Below are 24277 nucleotides of genomic sequence, written 5' to 3'. Positions count from 1 at the left end.
TAATAATTATCCAGGTTTAGTTAATAAGTAAAGGAAGAAAGTATGTAAAGTAAAAGATGGGAGGGAAGATATAGATTACAATATATAGTGTAAATCATATGTTAAGGATATATAGGGTAAGAGATTAATTTTTAAAAAATGTGCAAAAATTAAAAAGTTATCGTGGACCAGAAAAAATAAAGTATATCATACTACTCAGAAGAAAAAAGAAGAAGATCATTGACATCATGAAAGCACATGTCAATTTCTGCTGATGCTCCATAGGAATCCTATAATTCTTGGCAATAAATGAGCTGATGAAGGCACTAATGAAGTGTGAACTTTCATTCAGTCTCTGTTATCTATTCTGTTATGTGTGCTATTTAAACGTCAGTGGAAGAGGCTGATGTAATGAAAGGTTGATATTTATTAATGTAAGCAATCATATTAATAATAGTGTATTGCCAGGAAGCTCTTCAGATCGTGGATGCCGGTGTTCTTTGATAGTTGGGCGTCAATTAACCACACATCTCAGGAATGGTCAAACTGAGACTGTACAAGATTACACTTCATGTACACTCATACATATCATCCTCATTCAACCCCTGAAGTATTATCTGAAAGATAATTACCGGAGGCTAAATAGGAAAAAGAAAGTAAGGAAGCTCTTCAATGTGACATAGTGTACATGAAAAATATGTAGTTTGTGTTTGGTGTACACCAGGATGACTTGTTAATTTAAGGTCATTTGATGATGTTCCATTATACCTGTAGATAACTATTAGATAATAATTAATAACATACTAGCTGATAATATACATTATGCAACATAATAAGAGAGATTCAAACAAGCATCTATAATTTCCAAATGTTTTAGCTCTTACATAGTGATAATACTTACAGCTTACACAGATTAAGTAGTTCGATTATTTATATATAATACTTGTTCCTCTATCCAAGTTTTATTAGTTTGATAAAATATTATGTATGTGTAAGTAAGAATTAGTTAACAGTGTATTCAATAATTCCCAATAAATGAAGAATTTATAAATGGAATAAACAAATAAATGGATATTATCTTACTGGTGTGTATGTACGAGAGTGTGTTTGTATGTATGTACATGGGCATGTGTGCGTGTATATATACAGAGTTAAAAAATGTATGGCGCTATTTAATTTTATTAAATAACTTTTATTCATTTAAATGTATAGATGAAGTTTAGCAAAATTGCTTCTACCTCTAAATCTAGGTTTTGGGAGTAGATCATCTCACTACAAACACCCAGGGGTCCTAAGAGAGTAACTCAAAAATTTGAAATGGAATGTGTGTGGCTGTAACATATGACTTTAAAGGGCACTGAAAAAAAAATTGATGGAAAAATCATTGGTCTATGGCAACCTTATTGAAGCTTGTTTCAAAGTGGCTTACCCTACACCCCAAAACAAAAAATAATTTATTTTGAGGAAGAAGTGTATGCTAAATTTCTTTTTTTTTGGTTTATTGCTGTTGAGCAGTTATGAACAGTTATACACCACTAGAAAATAGCTGTGAAAAACTAAATAGCCTCCATTTTGGTTATTGTAGCCTGAAGTTCTTTATATCAAAATTTTTATTTTCAGTGTGCTTTAAAATTATATGTCCCAATCCTAATCTTTTCTTTAAAATTTTTAGTTGATTTCCCCTGCTTGGGTGCTTTGGGTATGATGGTTTCATACCCAAAAAATATATGGTTTCGTGGTAGGAGGATTTGTTAAACTATATTTTTCTCTGTTTAACTGTTCAAAAGTTATTATACTTAGTTAATATGTATACTATGTTGCGTATATAAAATATATGAATTTATATATTTATACACTGACAGATTTTTTTCTAAGATACTTCTTGCTGGGAGAATAAATAAAATAATTGAAATATAATTTATATTTAAACCTCTTTTAATTCAGAATTCTGAATAAATTCGCAATATTTCCATTCTGATTTTTTTTTTAACTAAGCACATTAAAGATTTGACATGTGGAAATTATTTCTAAACTGAGAATTTTAAAAACTAATTTTTTAATTTTTTTTAAATCTATTAATTATTTATTATATGAGTTTATTATTATTACTATTTTTTAATTAACAAACAATATAGTATAAAGAGTACAATATACAAAGAAAGATTATATCTGTAGACTTTCTTTTTAATGATTTGCTGATAGAATGAAAAGAAAAATAAGGTTGCTTTTCTAAGCCAGCTTAAGTTGACTTTAATCTTATTTACATATGTAATCTTATTTCTCTGACCTCTAAAATTTTTTTGTACATTAAAAGTATTTAATATTTTGAATTTAAAATAGTCAGAGGAATCACATTTTATTGTGAAAGTGTTTTTTAACTGTCTATCTTCATATCAACGCTGATGAAGATTTTCTTTCAAATTTGAATAATTTATGCTTCTAGGCAGTGCGATTATTTATTGCTCTTCAGTTGTTTTCAGTTACTATCAGTAGTAGCTAAATCATTTGTGAAGTTTCTTTATTGTCCTTTCTTATCAAGTTGCTATTAATATTCTTTCCTTTGTCATCAACATTTTGTCTTTTTTAAAGAGCAAACATGATTTAAATTGATTAGCCATTAAATTGATTTTTATAAATTTATTCAAAGAACAAATCCACTTAAAGAAGTTTGCTCCTAAATTATATTCCCTTAAGGAAACAATAACTATATATTCCTTCCTTGACTGGAAAATAAATAATTACATTTTGTAGTTTATATAAAACTAAAATATCTGCAAAACAAATCTCAAAGATAACTTCACTAGGATAGTAGTATTCTAACTATGTTATCAATACTAAATAAAATCAACATCTTGAATGCTGCCAGAAAGGAAAAATTAAGAACAATTATTTATTAAATAAACCAAGATAATAAACAAATAATATAGTTAACTAATAATTACTGGTTACTAAAACTGAAATGAACAATCTTTACAATCTTTTGGTATATTTATTACATGAACAACATTTGTCATTGGTCAAAGTAAAGTATATCAGTTCTCCTAAGCTGCAAAATCCATTTTTATTTTTCACAGTCATTCAATAAACAAAACCTTTGGTGCTTAATGTACTTACAGATCATTCAGTGAAATTCAAATGATAGTGGTACATTTTTATATGCTTTAAGTTTCTAAATTCCTCTTGTAATTACAGTTTTGTTTTGTTTTTTCATAATACTCTTATGGTTTTTACTGGAATATCTTGCAATTGGCCTCAAAAAGTTGAAATAAACTTTTGTTTTTAAATTTATTTCAACTTTCTTTTTAAAGAAGAAGAATAGAAATTATTCAGTAGACAGCTGAGAACAAGGAGATCTATAGTAAAGGGAGTAAAACTAACCTCAAAATTACAAAATGAATTATGTGATGCAGTAAATGTTTCCAATAATTTCAAAAAGCTACTATATCCTTTGAAAAATATATAATACATAATTTCATTGCATTCTGATTGCCAATTGAATGAAAATCAAGGTAAAACCAAAAAAATCATGCAGGGTTATTTTTAACAAATTCCCATTTTTTATGAATTTCCAAATAATTTAAAATGAATAAATTATTGTTAAATGCCTATTGGACAAAAAAAATATACAGTATAATTTTCTAAAATATTAATATATTTTTAGTTAATTTAAGATGACTTAAAATGAAGCTTGATAGTTGAAATGATGGGAATGGTATATAAACAGTAAAGCAACAAAAATTGATAAAGTGATTTTCCCAAAATGTTGTAGCTTTAATGAAAAAGAAGGGATCTACTGAAGGCAAAATTAAATTGATATTACTGCATTAACTGTTATTCTTTAAATTACAGGGTAGTTGATAGAGATAGTCGGTCTTAAAATGGGTTAAGGATCAAGAAAAGTTCTTTAAATAAAATTCTCAGTCGATATGGTAACGTATGAGAAGTTCAATGTTTGGGTTATAAAGAGTAAAATTGGGTAAGTTTTCCATAACCTAACGATTTGATCTAGTGGTGAACTCATCATCGCAAATCAGCTAATTTCGAAGTCAAGAGTTCTAAAGTTCAAATCCTAGTAAGTAGTCACACATATCAACCTCTGAAGTAATACTTTACGATGGTTTCGAAGGCTAATTAGAAAAAAAGAGGGGTAAGTTTTCCATTGTTATGGATCTTTCTGTGTAATTTTAAGATGTTAGAAATTTAGAAATTGAGTGTGCCGTGGTGTTCATACTCTGCAGTGATTTATATTGTATAAATATATATTTATATAATATATTATAAATTTATTTATATATTAATATTTATGTATAAAGACATAATAAAAAAATATATATATATTGATATATTTAAATAAAAATGTTGACCTACAAGTTAAATGAACGTTACTTACAACATTTGTTCATTTAGGTATAAAGTAAAGATGAATTTTAGGTGTAAAGATAAAATTCATCTTAATGCACTTAACCGATAAAAATTAATAATTATAGAAAAGAATCCTAGAAAAATCTAACAGAATAGATTCGTATTATTTTTTGTTTGTTTATTAGATAGTGATTGAAAATGAAACCTTTGTTTAATTATGAATTTAATTAAAGTACGTATATTTTAATTAAACTACAAAATATTTAGATTACATGGTAAGTAACTCAAATATGAATGCTGATGAATAGAAATCGATTTTGATATGATCATCCAAAAGGTCATATTCATCCGAATGCTAAAAGTAAATGAAAACTGCAAGATCAAAATGAGACACAACCATAAAAATTTACTACCAACTTGCAATCTGAGCCATGCTAGACTACTGAATTTACATGAATGATTGAGTTTTTGTAGCGTGTGGATGCTCCTAATATTAAAATACAAATAATGTTTTAAAAATTAAATAAAAGTTAGAGAAATAAAAAATACACAATAAACTAGTTAACTAGTTTATCACAAAATACACAATAAACTAGTTTGTCATATTTATTTTGGAAAAAATAATATAAAAATTAAAAATAAAGTATTGTAAAGTAGCGGACACAAAGAAGACGATCTGTAACATCCCAGAAATATGTCAACATATTCTCAATTAAGGAAACTCACGTTAATTTTGCGATGTATTAATTTTTCATGATTGGTTGTAAATAAATAAAGAGAATATGGAGTGGGTAGAAATAGTTTTTTTTTATTTTACTGATTTATTCAGAAGTTTAAAATTGTTTTCCCATAGAATTATGTTATGTAGTCATTACCTTAAAATTTATTTTGTTTGCCATAATGTCTCTTACGTTATTTTCATATAGTATTTGTATGTCGTTAAAATTTGTATATCTTTTTTTTGTAATTAATTTGAAACCTAAAACGTTTATAATGTTTTCCTTAAATCTACATCTTAATTTACGATTGTTTCATATTTATTAATAATCATTCAATTCATTTATAAATTTTCATTGGATTATTCTGCACAAATTGTAGTACGACTGCTTCTTCTCTTTTTTTTAAAATAATTTTACGACTTTCATGTTTATCTGTATTTGAAACAGTTTTGAAGCGTAATTTTATGTTATAATTTGATTGTTAGCTTATAATACTTCATACAAATTCAACCTCTCCAGACAGACATTGTCTATGGGTACTTGGTCAGCTGAATTTTTTTTGTACTTTTTTGTATTGTATTGTAATAGGACCAGTATAACAGACCAGGGTGACGAATTCCTTCCATTTAAGAAGAATGAAAAAACTATGAGAAGAAGAATCCAGAAGGAACTAAAAGGAATTATTTTCTCAGAGTAACAGGTCTGTTTAATATTTTGTTTTTTGTACTACAGACAATGGCCCAAAAGCTGTTGTCGACCAGAAAGGTTACTGGACTGGAATAAGAATTTATAGAAAATTTATGGGTCTGGACGGAACAATTAAATGAATGAGGCGGGTACTGCTTCTGCACCCCAGGGGATATAATACTGGTATGGACCAGAGAACGTAGTCGGTAGTTCTCCAAGGCCATGTTCGGCACAGCCGTGATAACAAGCAATAACAGAGTAGTTTTGCACCGGCGATACCAGAAACAGTGTGGTAACAAGTGAAGAGTACATCACGAGTATTTCATTGTAGACAACGGGTGAAAGCAGGAAGTTGTTCTGTGAGTTACTGGTAAAAAGCAGTGAGAGTGAGTATTCTACTCATTCATAAAATGTAAGGTATTTCTATTGTAACAGTAAAAGAAATAATACTGGCAGAAAGTGAATTGTATGAACTTTAGACTGTTCTATTGTTATCTTGTTAATGCAATATTAGTTTCTTTTAGTCATTTTAACGTTTTTAGTAAATTGGACTGTATTCTGATTTTTATAATCTAACTGTCATTAAATAAATCTTGTCTTTTTATTGTAATTACTGTATTTATGTTATATATACGTATTGCTATTATTATTATTTTATTTTATTTTTTTTTATGTCTTTAAGGTAATGAATGTACTTGTAAGAAATTTTTGTTTGTTATTCTGTCACAATATCATTGTTGAACCGCGAAAACACTACAATACCTATACGTATACTCGTATAATATAAAGAGGAAGAGGGTTTTTCTTCCTCTTAAATAAACAAAATAACTACGATCAATCGCAACCAAATTTTTACCCATGTTTCTTGACATAACTGAGAAGATTTTTAGATATAATTCATCTCGAAAAATTTCTAAAAAAGAAATACGTACATAGTAGTGGAGATTTCCCGGTTGAAGCACAAACTTTTATGAAATAAATTAATGAAATGTGAACTATGAGTGTCTATCATTGTGTGATCTGGGTTTTAACTGAATGAATTTGAATATCGATATACCAATTTCTAGATTTTTTGAGATTCAGAGTTTAAAGGTTAAAAGTAATTTAAAATTTTTTTTTGAAACCCTGTTATTTTTTTAATTTCTCGGTCATAAATAAAGAAATCAAGCTGATTTTTGATGAGTGTAATTTTAATACCAATAAACCAATTTCTAGATTTTGTAAATTGGATTTTGAAAGGGGATGAAGAAAGCTAAAAAAATTTGAATAATGATTGTAAATTTTCCCAATCCCAACTGTAAACGAGATATTCAGTAGATATGGGTTTGCAAATACTCTTGAGATAAATATTTAAAAACCATTTTTGGGTTTTTTAATTCCGATTTTTTTAAGGGATGCGAAGGTATACGACGCTGTTGCTCAACCAACACAGCCTCTGCCACCGTTACTGTATGTGTGACTAGCTGTACCTGCCTCCGATTACTTGACAAAAAATAAAAAGACTGACCGCTACGGGAAACGCATATTACTATATACGCCGAAGCTGCGGAGCTAGTCATTCAATAAAAGCGATTTATTATTATAATTATTACTCGTATTTTTATTATTAATGATGATTTTAGTGAAAAGTATGCTTACAAATTACTACATTAATTTGTTGATCATTCATTTAATTAAATGTGATGTGTAGGAATGTAAACTGGTAGATGATTTTACATGGATGAAAGCATATATAATTGTTTTATTAAACTGCTGATCATTTATTAAATTAAATGAGAATGTACGCTGTGAACGGGGTTAATGGATGAAGAGAGCTTCCCCCACCAGTCAACACCAGTCATTTAACAACTTGTTAAATCTAATAACAGTGTATTCTATGAACCCAATACTATGACTTACATACTGGCAGCAATGAAAACTAAAAAAGAAAAAACAAATAATAAAAGGTGAGTATAAAATTGTTAAATTAGAGACGTGAATTTTTTAATGATAACAGACAAATTTTTAGTTCTAGTTAGTGGAAATAATGTAAACTATACAAGTTTCTTAAACTTATTTCTTTATCATTTCAAGCTTGATGAGTTTCCAAAATGTTTACCTTTTGGCTAATAAAAATTCTTTTTCTTTAATTTTAACACAATTATTTGTAGGTGTAGATTGAATATATTTTTTCATACATTTAATAGCAGTTTAAAATCTTATTATAATACAGTAATTTTCTTTATTATGAAATAACTTTTCTTTTTAATAGATTAAATTTTAATTAAAAATTTAAATTTAAATTAATTTTTTTTTTTTTTTTGAATGACCTCGCAATACTAAAATAGTTCAACTATGTTCCTGAATATTTAAAAAAAATTTAAAAATTTTAAAAGTAAAATATTGTAAAAATACTATACCTTAAAAGCCTGGCGAAATTTAAGCGACATTATGTTGTAAAGGATAGGATTAACCGTTGTTGAAAGGTAATAAAGAAGACCAGATGCGTATGTGACAGTCTTATAAAATTTTATTTTTCCAGGAGATGTCTTTTCACCTTCGTATCCATATACAGCAAAAAGTCGTTGAGCTTGAAATGGGGCCCAGCAAATAAAAAACGCTACAACAACAGCAACTGAAATAATAAACAAAAAAGGCACTTTACTATTTTTTGTTTAGTTTAACAAATTCTTTTAGCAAAATGTTGCATAAATGTTCATGATTTGTGTAATTATTTGCAAGTTACATTTGTTACTACTCGGAGTTTCGTTTTCCATACCATTGATTAATCAATGTAGATGAATTCATTAATTTTAATAAACCTATTTTTGCTAAATGTAAATTTCCGTTTATTTTTTAATTTATATTTTATCCTAAAGTTAATTCGATATTACTGTTTTGTTATACAATTCATAGCATAAAATAACATTACGTTTGTGATACTACATTGTTAATCAATAAAAAATTAAACATTGATTGGAAAGTAAGTGTATCATTAACGGTGATAAAGTAAATTAGTAAGTGAAACATAGACATGTTGGGTGACTATAAGTAGATTTAATCCAATAAAAATAAATAAATAAAATTATATATTTACATTTGTAATTCAAACATGTATACATTAAATACATATTTAGATCAGATATTAAGGATAAATGAAAAAAATATTCAAAATAAGGAAAACAACTGCAAAAGAAAGATTCCAACAGATTGAAAAACAAGGCTTGTTTTTTAACTTAAAACTTAAAAAACAAGATAATCTATTTTACAAATTAAAAAAATAAATTAATAAATAAGCCCAGAAATACAAGTTAAAAACTCCCTTTTGGCACGCTGGAAGGCGGAGGTAGATTTCACCGGTGCTAAGAAGAGAATAAAAAAGATTTTCACCTTAAAGTTAAGAAAAACTTCAAATTTACTCGATACAACAGTTGCATTTGAACAAAGTGTCACATAATTAGCATACGACAAACCCCATTTTCTTACAATTCCAGAAAAATTTTGGTCATCCCTTGCCGTAAGGCCTGGTCATATCAAAAATTATTTCAAACAAAGATTTTAGGTTATGTTTAAAGAATCAACTATCACTTTAAACCGATTCGATATTGTGCCGATTAATGGACGTATGATATTTTTGTCTTCCAAACCCCCTTCGACCAACGGTTGGTGTTATCAAAAAAACTCTACTTAGATAAGTTTTAGGCTCTTATCCAAAGAGTAGTAGGAACTTTTAACGAATTTGATGTTTTACTTAATAAAATTATAGTAATATTTTTTTTCGAAAAAGCCCTCCCATTTCACCTCCATGTGGCCGTTAACGAACTCAACCGAGATTTTGGGACGAGTTATTTTTAAGAAAATATTTGAAAGTGATTGGCGAAAAATTACGGCAGTTATCGTGTCCATAAGAAAGTGACATACACGCACACACACACACACACACACACACACACACACACACACACACACACACACACACACACACACACACACATATATATATATATATATATATATATATATATATATATATAAATTTTTAGCTGACGGTGGTTTTTGGGGTCTGGGAGATTTGAAACGCGAAGATATGTTATAGATAGCTTTCTTATGAAATCTTCCTAAAATGGATTACCGATGTAAATCAATGATTGAAAATTTTGCGTTATTGATTCTCACCATCGTTTCACGTACAAATTACGATATAGTTAATTGAATTTTAGTAATAAACGGGAACTTCCTAGCTTATTAAAATAAATATATTTACCTCAAAGGGATAATTTTATATCACAAACACGACATTTAATGGATTATATATATCCTCACATTATTAGTCGTTATGTTACTAAACTGGTCGTATTCTCAGCTAACGACGTTATATTACTGTACAGAATAAAAGATTCACATTGTTTTTATTTTTTATGTGCTATAGGTTATCTTTCTGTTATCATATTTCAGATTAATATAGTTTATTTTACGACTGTCCAAAAAGGAGTAATGTATTTAGGTTGTATGTATGTTTGTTTGTCCCACCGTAGCAGCTCAACGGCTGAACCGATTTATATATAAATCGCGTTGGAATCCTTACGTTACCAGGAGTGTCATAAGCTATATGTATGAATATAAATTTAAGAAATTTGAAAAAATTTATCAGATGAATGAGTCTTTGAATAACCCGCATCTCAACGCTTCATTCTGAACTTTTCGGAAACCTCGTATTTCATACGTGTGAAGTCATCTTACTAGTGTTTTTACACGACTGCCCAAAAAGGAGCGAAATATGTTTAGGGTGTATGTATATGTGTTTGTTCCACCGTAACAGTTCAACAGCTAAACTGATTGCCATCCGTAAGCTCTTTAATTATCCTATATTAGTAAATATCCTTTATTAACGAGCAATATTTTTTTTGGCAGTCGTGTTTTTTAATTTTTAATAGTTACCTCTTGTTGATCCTATAAATATTACAGTGCGTTGGATCAATATTGAGAAGAATTGATTCCCAGAACTTAATTTACAGTAACTGCCGAAATAATTGTGTGATTCCCTCAAAAGATTGGAGTCAAAAAGAATAAATTTTTAAGTTTGGTGTAAATTAATTTTGTTAATAATTAGTTTAATAAATAAATGTATAAAACTTTTAAAAAATCTGTAAAGAATTTAATTCTGAAAAATTGATTTAATTGAAGTCAATAAAAACAAAAAAAAACTTTTTTTTTTCTTAATTTTTAATCGGTGTAATTTATATTAATTGTCCAAATCCAAAGCAAAGAAATATTTAGAAATCAATTTATAACTAAAGTGCAGAGGGTTGCAAAAATTCCATTTCTTGAATAACCACTTCGAAGGGGTTTTTATTTAATGGTACTCCTGTTTTATAATTACATTGGCTGTAGCCTCTTATACGGTGGTTGTACTCAGCAAAGACTTTAAGTAGAAAATGACAATGCTGGTTGATTAGTAGGGCTGCAACAAATCTTCGTTCTCTAATGAGCACCATGAATAAACCATGACTTTAAATGCTAGTTCTACTTAATTAGTTTTTTATTGGTGAAAAGTATTCGGAATTTTTTTTTAATAATTGAAATTAATGTCCTGTTAGAGAAAAATTAAAATAAGTTTTAACTTCTTTAAAGATCAACAAAATATTTACCCAATTTGTTATCACTACTTTATTTTTTCTCCTTCTTCCGACAGCTTTTATTTCGTATTTCATGAATTTCTTTTCTAAATGCAATTTCTTATTCGAATACTGAAATAACAGTGGGCTGAACACGATTTAAAAAAATTAACAAAAAGAACACGAAATGCCCTATTTTGGAAATCTTTGATGTGTAACTTGAGAGAGAGAGAGAGAGAGAGAGAGAGAGATTTATATTAATTTCACTTTTCTGTACCATTATACTTTGCTAAAATTTTAGTTTTAGTTATTAAGGATACTACAGGTATAATTTCTCAGAGGATATCATTATCAGAGACTATCATTAGTTACTGTTCAAATTTAAAAATTTTAAAAACAAATTAAATCGTAATTTTTGTTAAAGTTATCATTAAGTTAATTCAAGATTCCGAAAGTACTGTAAATTTACTGCACTTGACAATCTTGAAAATTGTATAAATGTGTTGCACTAGAACTTCAAAAAGCTTCTCCAGTTTTAACGGATAAAGGAATAAACTCTCCGCATCAGTCTTACAAGTGACAGAACTATGATTAGGAAAATATAAAAAGAAGTTTTAATAAATGTGAATTCCTAATTCCACTTCCAGTTTTGGAAATCTAACTGTCAAAAATTCTTCCTTCTCCCGCTTTCGAACCAATAATAAAAAGTTTTTTTTTTTTTTAATTTAGAAAGATCGTTTGGCATTTGAGTTTGAAAGATGATTTGTCCCTGTTATCTTTTTAAAAGTTAATTTTTTATTTTGAATCCGATGGTTAGTTTTTTTTACAATTTTTCTTTTTAATATTAAAAAGATTTTTATTTATCAAGTTACTTTTTTTTTAGCGTTATTTTGTCTGTTTTTATTTAAATAAAAGTTGAATTTCTCAACTTCTATTTGTTTTCACTTATCTTCACTTTCATCAGTTTTTCAGAATTAAATCTCATAAAAATTTTGTTGCAAAATTTTATTTATTTTTTGGTAATTTAATTAAGTAAATTTAATAAACTTATTCTTTTCATCTCAAATTTTGTGTTCTGTATAACATTTTTCTTCGAGGCTATTGAAGATCAAATTCTGAGATCTATTTTCCAAACTTTCCGATCAAGAAACAAGTAAATACATCAATTTTACTTACAATTTTTCTCTTATATAATAAAATTTCCGTATAGCCTCAATTTACCATTTTAACAGAAATCAGGGCGAAATAATCGTTAGTTGAAACTCGTAAACAAAGTGACGACCGATGTTACTCTCTTCCTTAAGAAAGATTCGGCACTTAATTTACGAAATTATAGGCCGATGATTGTCTCTATTTCCTAAAGTATTTGAACAAATTATGGAAAATCAACTTTTAACTTTTCTTGAGGAGCATACCGTACTAACTTTCAGCAAGGTTTTAAAAACAAACTTATCTTCCGATGCAGCCATCATTTCCCAGTTTTGGAAAATAATTAAATTCCGTAGATAACAAAAAGAATCCATTTAACATTTTTTGTTACTTCTGTAAAGAATTCGATTTAGTTCCACATTTTTTATGATGAAAAAGCTGAACAAATGTTCAGCTTCATTGTTATAAGAGGATCTGCGTACAACTAGTTAAAGTCATATAGGGTCCGGCATATAAATCTGACGATTTTGTAGTAATTGTTGCGTTGGTACCACTATCAATGAGAAGGCGGGATTGTTGTACATCGACAGGTCTATTCATGCTATTTCAGTAGCCAGTATGTCGTGGTCGGGTGAACAACGAGCGTTTGTGATTGAAGCCTACTTTAAAAATAATGACTCGGTTATTGTAACACAGCGTTTATTTCGCAGACATTTCAATTTAAATCGACATGCGTCTGTTCCTAATTGGAATACGATATTTTTGTGGGTGAAGAATTTTAGGAACAAAATGCTTTAAAAATGAAATCAACAGGACGAAAACGGACTGTGGGAACGCCTGAAAACATTAACGCTCTAAGGTTAGCTGTTACGCGGTCTCCACGACGTTCAGCAGCGAGACATGCTGCTGCGCTAGTCATTTCTGATCGAAGTGTACGACGAATTCTTCATGCCGACCTGAAATTCCATCCGTATAAGATGGAATTTCAAATGCTTCTTTCTTCATCTATTTGCCGCAATACCTCTTCATTTGTCACTTTATACACCCATCTGATTTTTAACATTCTCCTATAGCACTACATTTCAAAAGCTTCTAATCTTTTCTTCTCAGATACTCCGATTGTCCAAGTTTCACTTCCATATAAAGCGACACTCCAAACATACACTTTCAAAAATCTTTTCCTGACGTTTAAATTAATTTTTGATGTAAACAAATTATATTTCTTACTGAAGGCTAGTTTCGCTTGTGCTATTCGGCATTTTATATCGCTCCTGCTTCGTCCATCTTTAGTAATTCTACTTCCCAAATAACTAAATTCTTCTACCTCCATAATCTTTTCTCCTCCTATTTTCACATTCATTGGTCCATCTTTGTTATTTCTACTACATTTCATTACTTTTATTTTGTTCTTGTTTATTTTCATGCGATAGTTCTTGCGTAGGACTTCATCTATGCCGTTAATTGTTTCTTTTAAATCCGTTTTACTCTCAGCTAGAATTACTATATCATCAGCAAATCGTAGCATCTTTATCTTTTCACCTTGTACTGTTACTCCGAATCTAAATTGTTCTTTAACATCATTAACTGCTAGTTCCATGTAAAGATTAAAAAGTAACGGAGATAGGGAACATCCTTGTCGGACTCCCTTTCTTATTACGGCTTCTTTCTTATGTTCTGCAATTGTTACTGTTGCTGTTTGCTTCCTGTACATGTTAGCAATTGTTCTTCTATCTCTGTATTTGAACCCTAATTTTTTTAAAATGCTGAACATTTTATTCCAGTCTACGTTATCGAATGCCTTTTCTAGGTCTATAAACGCCAAGTACGTTGGTTTGTTTTTCTTTAATCTTCCTTCTACTATTAATCTGAGGCCTAAAATTGCTTCCCTTGTCCCTATACTTTTCCTGAAACCAAATTGGTCTTCTCCTAACACTTCCTCCACTCTCCTCTAAATTCTTCTGTATAGAATTCTAGTTAAGATTTTTGATGCATGACTAGTTAAACTAATTGTTCTGTATTCTTCACATTTATCTGCCCCTGCTTTCTTTGGTATCATTACTATAACACTTTTTTTGAAGTCTGACGGAAATTCCCCTTTTTCATAAATATTACACACCAGTTTGTATAATCTATCAATCGCTTCCTCACCTGCACTGCGCAGTAATTCTACAGGTATTCCGTCTATTCCAGGAGCCTTTCTGCCATTTAAATCTTTTAATGCTCTCTTAAATTCAGATCTCAGTATTGTTTCTCCCATTTCATCCTCCTGAACTTCCTCTTCTTCTTCTATAACACCATTTTCTAATTCATTTCCTCCATATAACTCTTCAATATATTCCACCCATCTATCGACTTTACCTTTCGTATTATATATTGGTGTACCATCTTTGTTTAATACATTATTTGATTTTAATTTATGTACCCCAAAATTCTCCTTAACTTTCCTGTATGATCCGTCTATTTTACCAATGTTCATTTCTCTTTCCACTTCTGAACACTTTTCTTTAATCCACTCCTCTTTCGCCAGTTTGCACTTCCTGTTTATAGCATTTCTTAATTGCCGATAGTTCCTTTTACTTTCTTCATCACTAGCATTCTTATATTTTCTACGTTCATCCATCAGCTGCAATATATCGTCTGAAACCCAAGGTTTTCTACTAGTTCTCTTTATTCCGCCTAAGTTTGCTTCTGCTGATTTAAGAATTTCCTTTTTAACATTCTCCCATTCTTCTTCTACATTTTCTACCTTATCTTTTTTACTCAGACCTCTTGCGATGTCCTCCTCAAAACTCTTCTTTACCTCCTCTTCCTCAAGCTTCTCTAAATTTCACCGATTCATCTGACACCTTTTCTTCAGGTTTTTAAACCCCAATCTACTTTCATTATCACCAAGTTATGGTCGCTATCAATGTCTGCTCCAGGGTAAGTTTTGCAGTCAACGAGTTGATTTCTAAATCTTTGCTTTACTATGACATAATCTATCTGATACCTTGCAGTATCGCCTGACTTATTCCAAGTGTATATTCTTCTATTATGATTTTTAAATTGGGTGTTGGCAATTACTAAATTATACTTCGTGCAAAACTCTATAACTCGGTCCCCTCTTTCATTCCTTTTGCCCAGCCCGTATTCACCCACTATATTTCCTTCCTTGACTTTTCCAATGCTTGCATTCCAATTTCCAACTATTATTAAATTTTCATCTCCTTTTACGTGTTTAATTGCTTCATCAATCTCTTCGTATACACACTCTATCTCATCATCATCATGGGCGCTTGTAGGCATATAGACGTTAACAATTGTTGTCGGTTTAAGTTTTGATTTTATCCTTATTACAATGATTCTATCGCTATGCGTCTTGAAATACTCCACTCTCCTCCCTATCTTCTTGTTCATCACGAAACCTACTCCTGCCTGCCCATTATTTGACGCTGAGTTAATTACTCTAAAATCACCTGACCAAATGTCGCCTTCCTCTTCCCACCGAACCTCACTAATTCCTACTATATCCATATTTACCCTATCCATTTCCCTTTTTAAATTTTCTACCCTACCAACCTTTTTTAAGCTTCTAACATTCCACTCTTCGACTCGTAGAATGTTATTTTTTAATTTTCTGGTGACCCCTTCCTTAGTAGTCCCCACCTGGAGATCCGAACGGGGGACTATTTCACCTCCGGTATATTTTACCAAGGAAGGCGCCTCCATTATTGCTATGTGAAAATGCAGAGAGCCACATTTTCTTGGAAAAAAACAGCTGTAGTTTTCCATTGCTTTCAGCTGCGCAGTACTCAGAGGACTGAGTGATGTTGATATGGCCGTTTAAGTCATTGTGACTCACGCCCCTAACAACTACTGAAATAGCTGCTGCCCTCTTTCAGGAATCATTCCTTAGTCTGGCTCTCAACAGATATGGTTCTCCGATATGATTGCACCTTCGGTCCAGCTACTCTGTATCCCTGACCACTCAAGCCCCCTCACCAACGGCAAGGTCTCATGATTCATAGAGGAGGAAATATTTTTATAGTACGAAATACAGTTTAATTATTATCCCTCAAAAATCTTCAGGTTTATCTGCCGAACCCTGTACCTTACGTATACAAGTAGTTGAAATTTCATCTTTTGATAACAACACTCATTTAAAATTTTGATCCTCACAAGATGTAGAACGCGGAGTACCTCAGAGAAGTGTATCTATATCTAAAGAAAATGATTTAAAAGCAATAGAAAACTGTTCTATAGAAGAATATAGAATTATTCATTGGATGGGTTGTAACCGCCTAAATTTATATATAAATAAAACCGTTATATTGTGCTTCTCAGTTAGACGTAACAATACTGGTCGACTGGATATAATTCCTATTAAGTATATCTGTTAGCCTCAAAGCTAAATTTCAAGGTCTTTTGTTAGATGACTAGTTGTCCTTGGATGATCAAATTGATTTCGTTTGTAACAAAATCAAGGCGTATTCTGTTCGTCTGAAGCGTCTTAATAAAACTATAACCTAAGCTTGTAATTATTATAAAATATGTATTATGTCTATAAACATGAATGGTTATAAATTTTATTAACATGTAAAATATAATGTCATATTTTGTAGTTCCCCATAAAGTCTAACCGAGGTTTTAAAATACAATTGGTTATCAGATCATTATCTGGCACTCATGTATAAATCGAGTAGACGTATACTTAGAAAATTAAATATGTTACCTTATTCTTGCCTTTATATTTATAAATGTCCAGTTTTTGCTAAAAAGAATGGTCACTTATTCTTAAAAAATAAGAATATTCACCTTTATCAAACCAGACAACGGAACTGATTTCGTAAAACCCAACACAATAATTCGGCTTTCAAGAAAGGGCCTAAAATTATTATACTACCGTTGTCATTTGAAAGATCTAAACACCAGTTTATTTAAAGAACAATTAAAAGACTTTCTTTTAAGGTAACAATGTAATTTTCTATTGATGAATTTTAAAATAGTACTAATTAAAAAAATAAACACAAAAAACTCTCTTTATCTACATTCCGTTCCACGTGTACTTAAGTGTTCAAAATGATTTCAAATGGGAGCTTCTGAATTATTAATTATATTATAATTTTTAATATTTAATGTATCTACATAAAACTTATTTCACGGGTTTGTATTTAAATAATTAATACAGTAGTATTACGCTCAAAAAACAAAAAAAGTTCTATAATATAAATAAAACTGTTTTTAACAAAATGATACTGATATCAAAAAAGGTAAGGTTAACCCCAAACATTTACTAAATTTCACTTATTAAACAACGAAATCGGGCCAGTAAGAGTTTGTAACAAATTTTTCTATTTTTTACTTATTATATGGAACGCTTAAACATTGTTTATTATCTATTATTGTGTATCTATTGTCCACGTATATTTAACAGGCATTTTTAAAAATAAAATGCTAAGTTAATAATACATTTTGATAACGGAAATGTAAAGTCTTACCTTTTATGGTATCAGTATCATTTTGTTAAGGCAATTTCATTTATATTACAGAAATTTTTATTTTTGAGCAAGAAATTATATATTTTTATATTTTTTCCTGTTTAGCCTCTGGGATCACCGGCAGGTATTAATTCAGAGGATGAATGAAGATGATATGTACGAGTGTAAGTGAAGTGTAATCTTGTACAGTCTCAGGTCGACCATTCCTGAGATGTGTGGTTATTTGAAACTCAACCACTAAAGAATACCGGTATCCACGATCTATTATTTAAATCCTTATAAAAGTAACTGCCTTTACTAGGAAATGAACGCTGGAACTATCACAAATTAGCTGATTTGGGGAGACGCGAAGAAATTATGTTTTGTTTTTTGTTTAACCTCCGGGTCCACCGTTAGGTACTACTTCAGAGGATGAGATGAATGATTTGTAGCGTGTGTGAAAATGCCATGCCTGATCAGGATTCGAACCCGGGACCTCTGGATGAAAGGCCGAGACGCTACCCCACTCACACCACGGAGGCCGGCGAAGAAGATATCTGCAAGACTTACTGCACGGTTTATAATTACATTACAATTTTTTTTGGATATCACTGCGTTTTGTTAGACTATTATTTTTTATGAATTACTGACTGTTATCTTATGGATTTATTATTAAAATTTATTGCCTTTCTAAAACAAATAAATATACATTTTTTGAACTTCTCGGCCAATCTTTTTTGCTGATAGTCATATTATTCACTTCATGACTTTATTTTTCCTTTTTTAATAAAAGTTAATAATATTACCTTCACGAATCGAAGATCCGTGATGTAATATTGCACTTATTACTTTATAAGTGTAACCCTCGATTTTTATCGTATCCGTGGACATACTTTTTATATTATTATAAAATTAACGTTTTTTTTTATTTCTCCATCAATTAGTTCAAATAGTTTTAAATGTAGATTAAAGATTTTACCAATTTCTGTTACCAATTTTTTCTGTTTTATGTAACAAATCTTTATTGCCTCATTTGTAACACTTACCTACTGTTCGAGTTTTATATATTTTTTTGTTTTATTAGCAGCTATAATCTCTTGTAAACTAATATTTTTATTTTTATTTTTTTTTATGAAGTGATGGGAATCAATAAAATTGTTCCATCTTCAGTACTTTCATTTACATAAGAGAATTTACTATTAAAACAAGCTGTAATATAAATATATATTTAATTTTATTATTTCAAGTATATTATCAAGGTTTTGCACGCTATCTAGTCCTATCAAGTACTAGTAGTAAAGTACCTAGCGGCACGATTTCTGAAGCCAGCCACTTTTTTGAGAAAACTGACATATTCCTGTCCCGTGGTTCATCAAATGGAAGAAAAAAACGATGGCTAACAAAATTCGAGGTATTTTTTGAAAATATTCTTTATTACAAATCTAATAGGTCTGAAATGTAATGTTATCATGCTTATTTTTTTATTTTTCCCCCATTTTCTTTTCTCATTTAGGTTTTCTCTATGTTTAGAACACTAAACATAGTCGTTGACTTCGTCGTACCGTCCAGTTCTGCGGACTCTTACCGGCGAATTCTCAATAATCTTCTTGAATTAAGTGTGGTTAAATAATTAGTTAATAATTAAAGATCAGTTAAATACATCTATTTTTTATCTAAATTTTATTTTTATATTTTTAATTTATCTTATATTAATACGTCTACATAATGCATTTTTGTGTTCGGATTATAATAAAAATTTATGTTCCTTTCTAAAAGATCTATTTGTTTCCAATAAAATTATTTTTGAAATAACTTCTAGAGTTGTTTCTATTATTTATTCATGTTTTAACTTCACATTATTATTTTTATTTTTTATAGTACAACATTTCTTATTTTTTAAACAGATGACATATCTAGTTTTTCTTTGGTTTCCTGAAATGAAATTTTTCTTAAAAATTATCAAATTGTAATCACTTTTAAGAAGGGCGTCTCCTATTTCTGTTTATATTTTGTGCAAAATCTATAGGCTTAATTTCTCTTACACCTTTAACTTAATCCATAGTCACAAATTATACCCTCTCTCACTCGCTCTATCTACCTTCTCCTGCGACATTCTTGTTTCTGGTTATTGTTAAATAATTTATTTTGTTTTTGTCTCTCTTCACTTTTGGTGTATTGATTGATGAATAAAAATGAAATTATAAAATAAAATAAATTATTGATTGATGTAAATAATTGATTATAAAAATGTAATGATGTCATTGTTTTGGCTTTGAGTCTATCCTGTTTAAAATAAGTCTGCTATTGTGGGGCTTGTGAGCATATCCATTGCTTATCTAGTTTTGCCTCCAAATTAGTCTCCAAACAAAAGCATTTTCTGTTCAACCTTACTGATTTCTTAAATGATTCATTCATAAATCTAATCTGACAAATCATAAAAACTCATTCATTAGAATCATGCTGCTTATACCCATCAATGAAAATCACTGCATTGGAATTCACTTAAGAAATAACTATCAAGTGATTAGTATTACTTTCCTTAAATATAGTTAGCTGGAGGAGACAACCGAGAGATCAATGTAGACTAGAAAATTGATTGCCAGCAAATACAGCTGGTTCTTTTAGATAAAGCATAGAAAATATACAATGCACCTGTTCTTAAATGATTCATTTCCATCTTTTGTAATTTAGTTTATGTTTCAGGTATTTGTAAAGTCTGAATGCTTAAATTGTTATTTATCAGTGTAAATCTCACAATCATAAGGGATAACAAACACAGCAGTCCCATAGCTAGATGGGAAAGGCAAGTGAAGTGAGCTCTGAGCTGCTAGTGTATATATATATTTGTTTATTCATTTTTTCCCACTTAATTTTTTTGCTTTTATTCACATTTATTACCTTTGTAGATGTAATTCAACATATTAAAATTACAGAACTTAAAGCATAACTTATATTTCTGTCACTGATAAAAGTGAACTGTTCTTCTGTTAGTGTAGAATAATAATGTCAAGTTATTTTTAATTAAGTAAAAGAGTAAATATAAATTTGAAAATATAAAATTAAAATTACTTGAGTATATTCATAGCTCTTTTACAAAATTTATCTTTTAAATTAGTCTCCTTTTTGATTTTGTTTGTGCTCACTTTACACTTGTGTAGCTTTTTTACTTGCCAGTCTATAATTGTACTCGATTGTTTAAAAAGTGAGCTAGTAATACTGAATAAGCAGAAGTTATAAATAATAGATTGTTAATTATAAAAGTTATTTATTAAATAAATAATAGTCAAATGTTTTTTCTACTGATTAAAATATTTTTAAACTTTTGGTTTAAGATGTCTTAAAAATGAATCTTAATCTATTCTTTGATACTGTAATAAGTCATTTACAGAATAAAAAACGTATTAATATTTATCATGTTAAGAGTTTCATAAATTTAGGCAGTATTTCCATAATTATATATAAGTAACAGGAGCAAAATTTAATTTTACTGATGATTTAATTAGCTGACAAGATTACTATTCTTCTTCCTTCTTATATCTTTTCCACTGAAATATAGAAATACTTAAATGGGCACTAGCATTAGAAATCTGTGCCAACAAAGATAGCTGATTTAGAGGTATACCTCTCTTTGTCTACAGTCCGTTCAAAAAGTTTGTGACGATCTCTCTCATCACAAATCACAAGTTATCTTTCACAATCCAAGTTATTGTAGAAAGTTTTTATAAAAACATTTATATGATGCAATGATTAACTCAACATTTATTTAATATTCATAAGCATTGAAATTTTTCTATTAATTAAATAGAATTATGAGATTTTATCACTTAATATTAACTTCTAAATAAGCAACCAATAAATAGTGATTTAAGAGTAAATTTTATAAAAATTATTGACGGATATTTTTAATACGATTATTTTATAACATAAACAAACAAACAGAGTCAATGAGTAAGTGCTGTATTTACATAAACATAATTATGTTGCTATGATAGTAAATGTTTCATTCACTGTAAAAATAAAAATTATTAAAATCGTGAACAATACAATTAAGTTTTATGGAATCACTTTCTGAAGGGACGGTACATTAGGTACAATGCTCATGCGCTGCACTGTGCGACAATGACAACTACACCTCTAAATCTATCTGTCTCACGTTCGTTTTCCGCTTACGTTGGACATAGCAGTGCACATTCCAGTATTTCTATATTTCAGTGATCTTTCCTGAGAATAAAAAAAAATCCACATTTTTATGACACAGTGTAGATAAAATAATATTTAGGGTTCAGCTGCCATTGGTGAAGAATTCTATACAAGATTTTGTAATTTTCTACTGTTGACCAATCAAAATTCACGTATGTAAAATATAAAATTTAAAAATTCTAACAACATACTCTATGATCAGAAAGACTTGAATCAGTAGAACTTTAAAAAACAAACAACTTGTTTTGAAGATATTAATAAAAAACCCTCAAATGTCAATCAACAAGGTTTCTATTCTGATAATATGACGTGTTGTTATTCCCATGCTATTAAACAACCCTGAGTTTAATGTTGATTGTCCCTGCTTCAAATCTTTCCTAAATGTGTAGGAGCCAAAAAATAATTGAATAGTCACCAATTTCATATGATCTGATGTCTTCTGATTTTTTGTTCTGAAAAATATCTCAGGTTTGCTATTTTGTTCAACTCCAAAAGATGCTATTGCTTAAAGTTGATTAAAAATTCAGTGGATTATATAAGTTTTGACAAAACGTTATTGAAAAAAATGTGAGATTTAGTGGTGCCATAAATGCATAAGGCTAAAGGAAAATTTTTGAACACTTCCTCTGGTGTGTATTAAACATAGAAATTTTTATTTAACTTTTTTTTATTAATTATTTTCTTTTTATAAGTGGGAAAACCTACCTTAGCTCAGCCAGTACAAATGTATTTTTTATTCTGGGTATTAAACTTAATGGTATTTCTTATGATTACCTTTATTTTGAGTACTGATTTCTTTCTAGTTCTTTTCAGAATGATATCATTCCCTTGTAAATTGTTTAATGTCTAGTGGCTATATAAAGTAAATTAGTTTGATTATTTATATGTTTTGTTTCTTTTTTATAATCTATTCAGAAACACAGTGGGGTGTTTTGAAAAATTGTTGGTTAAATTTTTAATTTATTTTTGGTTAAATTATTAAGTTATTAATTATAAACATTATGTGTTTATGTTCACACATGCATGTACAAATAACAACTTAAGAATTTAATTGAGGTTGTATGCACATAGATGTCAGCAATTAGCTCTCTTTAAAGAGATGGGCTGAAAAGTCAAAATAAAACAGAATATCACATAGACAAAATCATCACCAAGTATGGTGATTGTTTTGATTATATGGTATATTATGACTATTATATTTATAACATAATTATATGGAATAATTTTAAACAACTCATAATGTTATAAATTTAATTAAACACATAGGTTAGAATTCCCTATGGAATTAATCCAGCCTTAAAATACTTTTTTTACGATATAGACCAGTTGTAAAATTGGTCTAGATATTGTATTCATTTAAATACATGCATTAATAACAATGAAAGTTTGTGAGGTATGAGTTTATACCTCTCTGGTGAAAACATGCTTTCAATAAAATTACATTATAATATATAATTTTAATGTTCAATATTAATATATGTAAGCACAAAATAAATCATATGTGAATATTTGTTCTTATGTATAATTTATGTTGTTGATTGTAAGGCTTTTTCTCCTATGTTAATGTTTTTAAAGATTATCATTCATCTTCAAAGAAGTAAGATTAAAATAAACACATTAGATAAAATTTAATTTATTGCTTAAGCTATGATCACAAGTCAGAAGCTAAATTAAAAATTTGTAAGTGTATCTAACATAAATGTATATATATATATATATACTCTTAAGAATCATACTCCTCTGTACTGTATACAATATATTCATTTTATTTTATTTTATTAGATCAACCAAAGTACAGAATAAATAAAGTAGAATGAATAAATAAATAAATAAATTAAAATTAAAAATCAAAAATTCAAATCAAATGTTTTTTAAGTAAAGCAATTATGGGTGTTGTCAATTTAACTGAACTTTAACTTATTTTAGTGTGATTTTATGCCTTGAAATCATATTTTAACATATGTAAAAATTTTTACAATTTAATTTTCAATGTTAATTAAAATTTTTTTTTCAATTTTTAATTTAATTGAATAAAAGGTTACATTCTTAAAATAAAAAGATTCAAGGTTTGAAATTTTAAATAAAATGAATAAGTGAATGATAAGTTATATTTTATGAAGTTTGTAATGTA

At 28.9% G+C, this 24277-nt stretch overlaps 1 protein-coding gene across 1 annotated transcript in view; it reads right to left on the bottom strand.

Moving 5' to 3' along the window:
* Positions 1-24277, bottom strand: part of LOC142318097 (pyrokinin-1 receptor-like) — a 147306-nt gene that overhangs the window by 1947 nt on the left and 121082 nt on the right. Inside the window, exon 6 of the mRNA XM_075354626.1 lies at positions 8147-8361. Within this exon, the coding sequence (XP_075210741.1) occupies positions 8147-8361 (215 nt within the window). The remainder of the gene's footprint in view (positions 1-8146; positions 8362-24277) is intronic.

Source organism: Lycorma delicatula, chromosome 1 (genome assembly GCF_047948215.1).
Source record: "Lycorma delicatula isolate Av1 chromosome 1, ASM4794821v1, whole genome shotgun sequence".
Taxonomy (NCBI): Eukaryota; Metazoa; Arthropoda; class Insecta; order Hemiptera; family Fulgoridae; genus Lycorma; species Lycorma delicatula.
This window is presented reverse-complemented; position numbering and strand designations above follow the sequence as displayed.